Genomic DNA, 12,510 nt, shown 5'->3' with positions numbered 1-12,510 from the left:
AATTATAAAATTATAAAAAAAAAATATTTTTTTTCAACATCCTAATTTAGTTTGTTGTTATTAAAACTTGTTTTTACTGTAAGAATATAAGCCTTGACAAATTTTAAACAAAATATTGTTTACAAAAAAAAAAGTTTAAACTCTTGTTTAAAAATATGTCTTGCCGTTAAATATAAAAGTATGTAGCACTATAGGAATAGCGTGAGTTCAAGTAAAGCAGCAATTATTTGCAAAAACAAATTGTTCGTGTTGGTCTTAGATATTTTTGTACTGACGAATTAAATTCTAATTCAGTATAAATCCAGCCAGCGTACAATTTACCTTATGCTATCGTAATGAACAATTTTTAGTAAAATATATAATTTTGTTTTTAATCTGTATGTTTTTTTACAATGATTAACAAAAGTTGAACACAAAATCCTGTTTAATTTCTTCAAAGTTTTTTAAATGCTTATAAAAACTTAAGCCACTTAAGGTTTAAGATTTTTCGGTTGTAATTAATTTTAATTTTAAATAAGTCTTTTTTCAGTGTAAAATATCGTTGGAACTAGTGAAAATTTCATATAAGGTCTAACATTTTATTGTTGACCCTGAACCAAAAAAAAAAATTGCGTATTACTAACGCGTTTCTTAATTCATAATTTAGTTTTGCAAATAAAAATTGTAACGTTCTAAACTTGAGTCTTTTATGCTAAGCTTTAAATCAACCTTATGTAAATTTGCTTCTGAAAGTGAAATTCTAAAAACAGTTCGGTTTTATTAGCAACGATTAAAAACAATGCAGTTCAAATAAAAAACGAAGTTGAATTAATTTTGTCACTAATTGAACATACGTTTGAACTAAAATTATTCGGCTGTAAATTTCTTTAAAACAAAAAACAGTGGTAAGAAACCAGTTTGTTATAGTATAAAAGTATTCAATTAGTTTTGATTTTATAACATCTTTCATAGCTTATGCTTTTCTTATTTTCCAGTAAAATTAGAGCGTAGTTAGCCAATACAGAATCACAATTAAATTTTTACAAAATGTTTTTTTATAAAACTACACAAGAAGAATTTTATAACACAACTAGCAGCAAATATAAAGTAAAACGATTAGCACCATGAAAGGTTGCAACATTGAAAGTGTCACATAGAGATGAGTCGAACTGACAGAGGAAAATTGGTCTTTTGATGATTCTATGAAACCATTACTTTATTTTGTGCTTGAAGCGGAGAGTAATCTTTTTGATTGATCGTAGCCTTTATTACTTTTCTGTTTTAAATTTAAAAAAGTAAGTAAGTAAAGTTTTGAGCAGAGTTTTTGCTTTAAACTTTAAAGTGTACAATTTTCAACTGGTTTTAATTACATTTGTTTTTTTTACATAAACGCTCATTAAAAGGGAGGAAAACATAAATTTTCATAATTTTTATGTTATGAGAATAAAAAACTATAAATATACAATTTGCAAATAATTACGTAACAAATATTTATTTTTTTAAACTCATTTAGCTTTTACAGTTTTACGATAGTTAACTAAATTTCTTGTTAATAAATGACTTAACACTAAAATGTTAAAACATTGAAGATTTTTTTTTCATGTTTTGTTGAATATGGTATACTGATCGAAAATAAAAATATTTTTGACTGCAGCAAACTTATATTATTTTCAAATGATATGCAATGTTAAAAACATATAACAAACTTACATTTTCTTTTAAGTTTATATGTTGTGTAAAATGCAACTTGAACTTTTAAGAAACCTTTTTAGCTTTTATAAAAACTACTGGGTATCAAAACAACTAAAATCCGGCTTCAAAGTTAAATGAAAGTCGTAATAGTATTAAATTAGTTTATACACACCTAATTGGTTCACAAATTATCAACGATAACTTACCTTACTGCTGGATTTTTTGTTGTCAAGCTGTTCAGATCTTCTGTTTCTGTGGTGATTGCTATCTCCACCTCGACTGTTTAAGATTGTTTGATAATTACAAACTCGTTGATTTAATTATACCCTTACAAGTTACCGCAAAACTTCAATTTAAGCCCTCAATTCTATCAGCATTCAATTTTCATCTATTAATACCCCACTGCGTATTTTCGCATCATTCCAAATAAAACCAAAAACTATTTGTTACACAACGTTTACATGCTAATACTTACAGCAAAAAATAACTGAGTTTAATGCAATTGCAGACAAAAAACTTTACAAACAAGTTATTTATACTTACTGTTTCCTTTGTAAAAAAAATTAAAAGTTTTTAAAAATAAGCTTTTAATAATATTTCAACTTTTAAAGCTTTTATCTTTAAAGATAAAGATTTATTCTATTTTATAAAAAAAGTTTTATTATTAAGTAACGTCTCATTTTTTGAGTGAAACACTATTTAAAAAAAATAAATGAAAATAATTAAAACTATAATTTTGAAACTTAGTAGTTTCCATACTATTTTTTCTTTATGATATCAAACAAAAAAGTAAAATCAAATAAAATTAAAAATATAAGTAAAACAGTGCAAAAAATTCCGCCTCTGTATAACAATCAACAACATATAAATGATTTAAGTTTTGTTCGAGCTTAAGTATTTTATAAACTTCAATAATTTTTTCATAAAAATTTTTACTTAAAGTGATCAGAAGACTGCACATTGCAGCTTAAGACTATGTTTATAAAACTATTCACCTTGTAGTGTTGTTGTTTGATGTGTATTTAGTAAATGTAGATAATGATAAGCTTCTTAGTGTAATTGTCATACTTTTTCTTAGTCTGTCTTTGAAATTATGCCCAAGAAAAGTGTACAGTATAGGGTTTATACAGCTGAAACATATAACTTTGTATATACTTAAAGAAACTATTAAATTAAAAAAATAATTGTTTATCTTGGTATAAAATAAAGTTTTTGATAAAATCAATTTAAATTTATAAAGCTCTTCATGGTTGCAAATTCAAGATTAAAAGACTTATTTATGTTAAAATATAGTTGTGACTTAGTTTTAAAAATTACTATATAGTCGTTTTTCGTTCGTGTTTATTTTGTAAGCTTTAGTTTCTCACACAGGTTAAGAAGTTTTCAAACCATAAACGCTTAAAATTTTAACAAAAACTACTTTACACTTAAACTTTTAAACTAAATACGAAAGGAATTTTCATCAAAACAAAAAATTAAAAAAAAAAAATTTTTAACAAACACTACTTAAATATTATTACTACTTATGTTATTACTACTTAAACCTTTTTTATTACCTGTTAGTAAAGGCTAGTATGTATGTTACATCTGATATCAATTCACAATAGCTTGCATACAGTGTGATTCCTCTCAGTTTTAAAAGGTGGAAAACATGATAAGGCAACCAACAAATAAAAAAACACGTCACCATAGCAATTACCATTCTCGTAACTTTTCTACGCTTTCTTTCAGCCTAAAAAGTTTTTTTTTTGTATTAACTAAACTACATCCCGGCTGGTAGCGGGCCTTTTATTATTATTATAAACTAGAACGCTCATTTTTCTCTAAATCGGAAATCATTAAAACAATCATAGTAATGGTAATAATCAAATAAGTTCAAATTTATGAGGTTATAAAACCCTGGTGCATTGATTTTTGCTTTCTTATTTTCACAATTTTTATTTACAAATATATAAATTAAACTATAAGTTTTATGAGTTTGTAACATTTAAAAAAACTATACTCTAAGCTTTGATGGTACAAAAAAAAACGTTATAATTTTTCCTGAAATGTATTTGGTACTAGTTAAATCATTTATTTAAACAGTAAAACTAACTACATATAAAAAGTATTTTACACTTCAGTAAACAAAACCACATCTAAAGTAAGATAGTGTTAAAACCTATTACTTAACTACTAAAGTATTGCTTTAATTAAATAAATTGAATTTAAATGATAGAAACGGCTGGATATAACTTAAAATTTTTACTAGCTCTGAACCATAAAAAAATGAAAGTTTATATTTCTTTCATTCAATAAACAAACATTTTATGCTGTTTATACACTTCTGATCCGCTATCGTAATACCCTAAATGTTATTTGTAGAAGTTAATCTACTGAACTCAATACCGTAATGTAAATTTAATCGGTTTAGCATGCTTTAATGGGGTTTCGTGGTGAATAAACAAAATATGGTTCGGTCAAGTCGGCCGTCTGTTAAGAGCTTGTCACGTTCGCCTTTGAAAAAGCTCTCGGTTTTGGATTTGATCAAAAGATGAGGACGATAATCGCGTTAGAATTTTATCGGGTGGTCGTTTCTTTGATTTTTTGTTCCTTCGCTTTCGAATGCCGGTAACTTTCGCCACACCTGTTGCGACGTTCGGACAGAAAAGTTAGTCACAAAAAGCTTATTTCAGATTGGCGTTAGTTAGTTTCTATTAATAGCAGAGGTGAGTGTTTTAATCTATTAGTTTTATCTGACAGCATAATTGGTTGGTAAAAAAAAAGCTTATAAAGTCGAAAAACCTATTTGTCAAAGGATAACATCGTTTTTTAAACGAAACACAGAAACATTAAGTAAACGTAATCTCACATAAGTAAACACGAAATTTTATAGTTCAGATTTTATACAAAAAGCTACGATTAAGCGTGAGCGTATAAAAATTCTAATCGGATAGCAAAACTTGTTGCGTACTTTTTGACAATTGTTTACGGTTGACCTATCTCTGCGCTTTGAAAGCAACGTTATGACATCGCTTTGGTTTCATGAAAACAAATGCATGCAGAAATATTTTATATAATTGCTTTACACTTAAACTTCAAAGCAATTTATTATTGCTCAGAACAAAAACTGTTCTGTTTTTTTTTTACTGAGTAATAAGTTTGTAAAAACAAAAGAACCTAGAAAGTTAAATTGTGTTTACTAAAGCTGAAGTTTATTACCTGAAGATTCAATAAAATAACCTAATGCTTTTATCACGAGCTCAATTTAAATTCTTGTTTATTAAGTTTTAAAAAACTACCAAACACCAGAAAAGCAGGCCTTTTGTTTAATGTTTACTAAATTTTCCGCATTTTTTATAATTATTCCCAACTCTGTCAATACTACGCTTGATAAAATCGTACTACGATAAGAATTAAAGCTGTCAAATCTTTTTCTGAATAATCAAAAATAGTTTTAAACCGTAGTTACATAAGTTTTTTAATGTCTAAGTAATTATTCAAAATATATTTCAAGAATTACATGGTCTGTTGTGTATCATTTGTCAAACTTAACGTGCAAGTTTAGAATTCTGTAGTAACTTAACGTGGTTATTCATAAGTAATAATATTTATACATTTTAATGTACTTTTACTTCATGACTTTATACATGTAGAAATACGTTTATTTTTATTTTATATTTTTAAATTTTCTTAACATTTTAAAGCAAACATTGAATTACACTTGATAGTTTAAGTGAAAACAAACTACATTGAAAAAGTTCTTTCACTTAAAACTTTTTGACATAACAATTTATAACTTAGAATTTTTTTTTACTTTACACCAGCACAACTTGTTTAAAAAACTGTTTTGGATACAAAACAAAAAAACAAAAAAAAAAACAAAGCAACAATATTTCTAACCTGTGTCGAGCGAACTTTTAGCTCGCTTGGCTTGAGAATTTTCATTATTATGAGCGTGTAGCAAATTACAATGACGATGAACGGAACGCAAAATCCGCAGGCGAAGCTGAACCATATGTAGGCTCTGTACAAGTCGTTGGAAGTTTGCGTGCATGAGTCCAGCGGGTTGTTTGCGGTGTCCGGCACCGTTTCTGTGTGATTGAAAAGTTTTTTTCTTCACTTGTTAATTTAGCTCTCAGTAATAGCTTGAAATATTTTTTGTAGGAGTTTATTTGTGCTTATAAGTGTTTTGAAAAGTTGTACCTTATTGTAAAACTAACTACAGGTTAAAAACTTTGTTAAAAAATATTCACCTTCAAAGAGAAACAAACCAAAACAGTTTTTTATTTTAAAAATCAAAAAAAAAAGTTGTTTTTAATTCACTTTAAATTGTTTTAATCCTTTAATTGTAATCAGAGTTTGTATGAAACTTAAGTTTTTTTATTAATTGTTTAAAATTTACATAAAGTCAAAGCTAAACTTAACTATCTATAGAAGCATTAAGCAACATTTACACTTCTAAAGTTTCCAAAGTTAGTTTTTTCGTTAAGTTTCTATATAAATGTAAAACTTGATGTTTTTCAAAGAAATTACTAAACTCTTAAACAATTTAAATACATAATATAATAAAAATGTACCATTTTTGAATTCGGTTTCATTGACTTTATAGTACACAAAATGACTTTGAAGTAGTTTTTGGCAGTCTTCCGGTGACAAAGTGTCAGGATCAGTTTTGTAGTGCTTTAATATCGAGCTTGTGTCTTGCTTTTCTACATCAATCTTTTCCCAGTTGGACGGTTGAATGAAATTAAGTGAGCATCTTCCAGCTTTTAAAAAATTATAATGGAATTACTTATTTAAACTAAAGCACTACCTTGATAATATCTTTATTTTTTTTATATTTATTACTTTATTTTAAGAAGTTAATATAAAACCTGAAATGCTTTTGTTTTCAATAGCTTTACCTCTACATTTACATATTGGAATTAAATAAAATATTTTAAACATCTAATTTCTGATGTTTCTTACAGATAAAACTTTCAATTCATAGATTTTTTTTATAAAACTAAAGCAATCTAAAAAAACGTTCAGAAAGATCACTAAAAATATGTTTCACGTTTAGAAAAAATTTCTGATGTAGGTAATCAAATTTATACTGATGTTTTGTCTAATCAAAGAAAACATCGGCGATAGTCTATCAGATCCAAAGCCTGGACATATGCTGTGAGACAAGCTCAAGTTATTATAAATGTTTGATCATACAACTCCGACAATTATAACATGAATAACAGTCTGATGATCAAAGTGGTATATAATTTTTTGTAATATTTTTTAAAATAAATACTTACTTTCATCCAATATAATATTCATCACAAGCGGAATTGTCATGCTAAATGATAAAATCCAAATCGCTGAACAAACCTAAAAAAAATTTGACTTATTAAAGTATAACCATCACAAAAAAAGTAGTTATATTTTAATAAACATTAACTTACAAAAGCAGTCATTCTTGCTGTTCTATATTTGACTGAGTTAACTACATGAACTACAGCAAAGTATCTATCAATAGACATGGCTGTCAAAAAACAAACACTTGAATAATAGTTGTGGTACTTAATTGCCTCCACAATCTGTAAAAAAAAAGTATTGAAAAAATGTTTTTAATACTAATAAAAGTGAAGTTATTTCCAAAAATCGGATTATTACTTTTTACTTCAATTCAATCAGATTAATTTTACTTTGTTCAGTTTAATTTTAAATAATACTATAGAAATGTACAAAATATTTCGACGTAAGTGATTATATAACGTTATTCTAAATTCAAAAGGTTTTGTATTTAAGTTGGTGTTGTGAAAAAAGATATTTATGCAATTGAAAAAGTAAAATTAATTTAATTAATTTGAAGTTTACTTAAGTCACTTATACTTAAGGAGTGCAAATTAAACCTTTTGTTTTTAGGCATTATGATAACTAAAGTTATACAGAAGATTTTTTGTAAGACGGAAAACATTTTTTTTTGTCTTAAAGTAGTTTTCACTTTAGAAAGTATTTTAAAATTACTTAATAGTTTTAAGATATGACATAACAATTTTAAAGCTGTCAACATTTTTTTTAAGAATAATGAGTATTAATTAAGCTATTTACATACTTCTGAAAGATTTGTAAGAAAAAAAGCAATAATCCAGATGTATATTGGCGCTAATCTGTGGGAAAACAACGAACCAATCCCCTTTTACTTAATTAAATTCTTAGCGCTTTCAGCTTGATTAGACTCAAGTTAAACACTTGTACACTGAAATTACCAGTGCCTTCTTTTTTGTATTTATTACACAAAAATAACTGCTGATTTTTAGTATTCAGATGCATCGATCATTTTCATTGGTGTAAACTTTTAAACTTTTTCGAGGTCAACCCAGCTAAAATTCTTCAACTCAGTGTTCATTTCGAAACAAGACAGTTCTTAATGACCGTGATTTTCAAGCACGTAAGACTTTAAATTTTTGCAAAGTCTCCTGAAAATATAGCGTTTCAACTAAATTGCCAGATTTCTTTCGCTTTTTTTTTTGTGATCGGATTTCACACTGGGCGCTCGCACTCGCGCGTAATTGAAGGTTTACGAGCAATTTTCTCATGCGTTTTCAATTATGCGACTTTGCAGGAGCAACAGGCAGGCGATATAAAAGACAGCTTCCGCCAATACCTCATCGATTGCTTCAAATTGCCCTTCGTGCGTTCGCGATGCAAAAACAAAGTGGTTCGAGGCATTGCAGCGGTGACAAAGTGGCGGCTTCGCAATTTGAAAGCGATGGCTTCCTGTGGTGCGTTTGTCGTAGTCGATTTTAATTTGCGCTGTTGAACGAAAATTGAAAAGTGTATTGGTTTTAAGAAGCGAAATTTGAAGAACTGACACTTGCGTAACCGATTAAATCAAGCTTTTTTTTTAGTGTATGATGTAAGTTTTCAACGTCCGCATATGCAAAACAAATGATTTATTGAGTTTATAACGATGTCAACATATATTTATCATAGTTTTTTTGTTATCATACATTTATTATGCTTTTATGGGCTTTTGCTCATTTGTTGTTGTTGATGCACAGATAAAACTCATACATAAACATTGCAGCAGTAAACATTCAATTTGTAGTTATGGCTGGCTTGAGCCTTGCCTCTTATCTGCTGAGCGCAAACACATTTATCACTTTTGCGCCGTTTTAATTGCAAAACAGCCATCGAGCTGCACTGAGCTCGAAATTATGTCAGACGCAGTTGTTTTGCATCCGGCATCCTTTTCTCCCGGCGAGCAGTTTTTGCTGTTTAATCTGCCTATAAACTTGTAGGAAGCTGGCTAATTTAATCTTGTTCCGGCATTAGAAAATAACTGTGCTGTCCGGCCACACATGGCTACATTATAACTTTAACAAATTGTTTCGTAAAACTTTTGTTGAGCCACGAGCTGTAAAGTGAATGTTAATTTAATAAAAGGTAGGCTGTCTAGATAATAGGTATGGGTTTCAGCTTTCAGATAGGTTGTAAGTATTTATAAAAACTTACTATTTTTATTAGAGAACTATAAAAAGCGCATTCAACGTTTATGTACATTTACTCGCTAATTAAAAAATTAATTAATTTGATATTAAACGGTCAGTTTGAATCGCACCTAAATTAAAGTAAACATGTTGAAATGCAGTAAACTAAATTAAAACTAAACTTTTATTTCACTGAAGCTGTTGTCATTTTTATTAGCTTGAAATTTTTTATAAACACAGTGTCAAACGCTTTTAAATGAAATTTTATGGAAAAGTTGTTGTATCATATTGATAAGATATTCAAACGTATGCGAGCAATGTTTCAATATACAGATATATTCAAAGATTTATTTCGAAACTTGTTTTCGCATAAAGTAGCTACAGCAGGTGTTTTGGGTCACTTAAATGCCACTTCACTATGATGTCATTAATGGTTCCGGTGCTTAGTTACGATTTACTACTCTTACAAGTTGATCAAACTTTATCTGAATTTACACACACGGCTTCGTGTATGCTCTAAAAACTTTACTTACCCGAAAATAATGCAAGTTCAATTTTTTTAAGAAGTTATAAAAAATTGCTCAGGGAGAAAAAATAACTTTTTGTCAAAACAAGGAAATGAATATTAACTTTATAAAACTTAGTTTTTTTTTTCACTTTTATTTCCTTTAGTTAAATTTATAAAACCTAAATAAACAAATTAGAAAAACTTTTGAGTTTTTTTAAAGCAAACTTTATATAATTTTATAAAATAAACTGCTAAGAGCAAATATAGTTGTATTTTAACTTTAATTTAAAGTTTTAAAACTTAGTTTAAAATTTTTATATGATTATTTTATTTTTAATATGCTAAAAATGTAAAATAAAGCAACTAAAAAATTAACTATAGTAAATAAAATGATATTTTTTTTTTTTAAACTAGCCTAATAATTTTTACAATTAATGAAGTATTACTTTTGTGAACTTTTTCTTAATCAAAAGTTTTTAGTAAACATTGTAGAAAAATTTACATAGCCGTTGACAGTACAGAAAATCACGCAATTACAAGCCATTGTTTTCAGTTTAAACAAAACTTTAAGAGGTAAATTAAACATCACTTATAAATACTAATATATATATATAAACATTACTCTAATAAGGTTTAGACAAGTTTAGTTTTTAATTTCTGAATACTTTATCACTTTGCTAGTTTAAACTTTGAAAATTATGTCTTGTTACCTTATTGTGAAAAAAAAATGGAATAATTTTAAAATTATAAACTATTATTTGTAATTAAAATACTATAAATTTAAAACACGGAAGTACTGTAGATCTTAAAAGATTAATATTAGTATTAGTATTAGGATTAATATTAGTATTAGTATTTCTCACATTTTTCTGTTTCGTTTGTGTAACCGTTTTGTTGTGTATTTATGTGTTTGACAAATAAATCAAACTGAAAAGTAATCAAAATAAAACAAGTTTATTTTTTTTTATCTAACTTTGCACATAAAGCCACCAAAAGGCCATCTTAGGAGAAACCGTTGAGCAGCCATGAATGGAAGGCTTAAGACGAAAAGTAGGTCAGCCAGCGCTAAATTCCAGATGTAAATATTTGCAACAGTTTTTGTCGTCTCCTTGCCCCCAAAGATTACAAAAAGCACCTGAAGTTAAAATGTTTTAACAAAAAAAAATCGGATTTAAAATGTTTATGCGGTTGCTTTAGTTTTTCATTGAGTTTTTGAAACTTTTTTGCTCCATAAAACTAAAAGTACTATATTTATATATAAATAAGCAGCAAAACAATATTTTTTTTAGACTTAAAGGACTTTTTTATACTATCCAAATGTTTTAGAAAAGTTTATGTTTTTTTAGGTAAAATTACCAAAATAACAAAGTGAGTTTTGAGTGTTAATTAAAATTAGAAGTAAGTTGGATAATTCTAAATAAAATATTTGTTTCTCACAATATCATACAACATTTTTTTAAGCAATCAAGTTATTATTAGATTAGCGTAAAAAAGAATAGTTGTTTTTTAATTGTATCAATGGATTTTCAAAAGTTTTATAACATTTATGAAGTTTTATTTTCCGTGGTGCTTTAAACTAAACAACTTTATAATCAAAACAACTCTTAAAATAATTTAAAGTTTCATTTATAATTTCAGTAATATAAAAGACTTTAGTCAAAATTTTTTACCTAATTCATATTTGTATCTTTAAAGATTTTTTTGGTTTAGACTATTTGTTGTATTTCAGATACGTAATTAAAACATATTTCTAAAAACAAAAATACAATATTTATCAAAATAATAGTTAAAAAACTGTGGTATATTTTTTAAAAGCTACAACAAATAGCTTAAACATTCAATGAAACTATTCTACAACTTGAACATGTGTAAACTAAAACAAAAACACTTACAAGCCCATTTCCAACCAATCCTATCATTGCCAAAACGACGAACATTGAAGCTGTAAATATTTCTCCGGAAAACAACTTCGTGGGACTGAAGTTCTCGTCTTCTTGGTATATCAGATCCAGCATCTGTATGCAGGATTCGTTTCCTGATTCGCTTCCGTTCGCGAAATAACCGTAATTGCTAGAATCGATGTCGTAATTGTCATAAACATCGTCGTAACCTTCGTAACTGTAGTTGTTTAAATAGAACGAGCTGTAATTGCTGTCACCGTACATTTTTAAACGTGAACTAGAAAAATTCTGAGCTCTAACTCTGGCTCGCTTTTAAATCGTTTGAATTGCTCGCGTTTACTTATTAAAGGTCTTTTTCGCAAACGATACGATAGAATTGTACAAAAAAGTTTGCTTTCTTCTGCGCATTTGATAAATAACTGTCTTTGGAAATAAAATGTTTTAATATTTTTTTTTTATTAAATTAATCTCGAGAAATTTTTAATAAAGTCTAAAACTGTATTTGTTACACTTACTTCTTTTAATGATTATAATTTGTTGTTCTAAATCAATGAAGTTAAAATAAAATTAATTATACTGTTTTATAAGCAAATTATGATAAAATTTGTAATAACTTTTATACAAATTATAGATTTCAACATGTTTTGATTTAATTTTACTATAAAACAAGTTAAAACTTTTTGTTTGGTAAAATCGTTTAGAGCTTAAAAAAACAGATTTTTTTTTCTTTATAAGATTTTATTCAGGCAAGTTATAAAACAAATTAAAAAAGTAAGTTAAAAATATTTTTATATTATATCTAACCATATTTAAGTAAAAGTTAATAACCGTTGGTTCACAACCAAGTGATTTCTAGTAAAAGATGAAATTAAAACAAAATTCTAGACTTTATTTAAAAAATAATAATAATCTACCAAAAATTCAAGAAGTTAAAATCAAAAGTTCAAAAACATCTTTTATAAGAGTATTTGGTTTTTAAAAG

The 12,510-nt window shown here is 27.0% G+C and overlaps 1 protein-coding gene across 1 annotated transcript; it reads right to left on the bottom strand.

Annotated features, from left to right (window-relative positions):
* Nucleotides 1-745: 745 nt before the first annotated feature.
* Nucleotides 746-11,792, bottom strand: LOC145841352 (somatostatin receptor type 2-like). The gene is made up of 10 exons (XM_082948714.1): nt 11,520-11,792; nt 10,601-10,762; nt 7,089-7,223; nt 6,942-7,014; nt 6,231-6,419; nt 5,554-5,744; nt 3,228-3,403; nt 2,667-2,801; nt 1,878-1,950; nt 746-1,255 (listed from the first exon to the last, which is right to left on the bottom strand). The coding sequence occupies exons 1-10, from the start codon at nt 11,790-11,792 to the stop codon at nt 1,196-1,198; spliced, it is 1,467 nt and encodes a 488-aa protein (XP_082804840.1). The 3' UTR covers nt 746-1,195.
* Nucleotides 11,793-12,510: the final 718 nt, after the last annotated feature.

This window comes from Thalia democratica, chromosome 7 (genome assembly GCF_965202585.1).
Source record: "Thalia democratica chromosome 7, ktThaDemo2.hap1.1, whole genome shotgun sequence".
NCBI lineage: Eukaryota > Metazoa > Chordata > Thaliacea > Salpida > Salpidae > Thalia > Thalia democratica.
This window is presented reverse-complemented; position numbering and strand designations above follow the sequence as displayed.

Excerpts from the sequence above, each read along its gene's own strand:
- LOC145841352 (XM_082948714.1), bottom strand. The coding sequence starts at position 11,792 with ATGTACGGTGACAGCAATTACAGCTCGTTCTATTTAAACAACTACAGT. Across the intron at positions 3,404-5,553 it reads TAAAAGTTCGCTCGACACAG|GCTGAAAGAAAGCGTAGAAA; the intron begins GTTAGAAATATT and ends AAAACTTTTTAG. Across the intron at positions 1,256-1,877 it reads ACAAAAAATCCAGCAGTAAG|AAAAGTAATAAAGGCTACGA; the intron begins GTAAGTTATCGT and ends AATTTAAAACAG.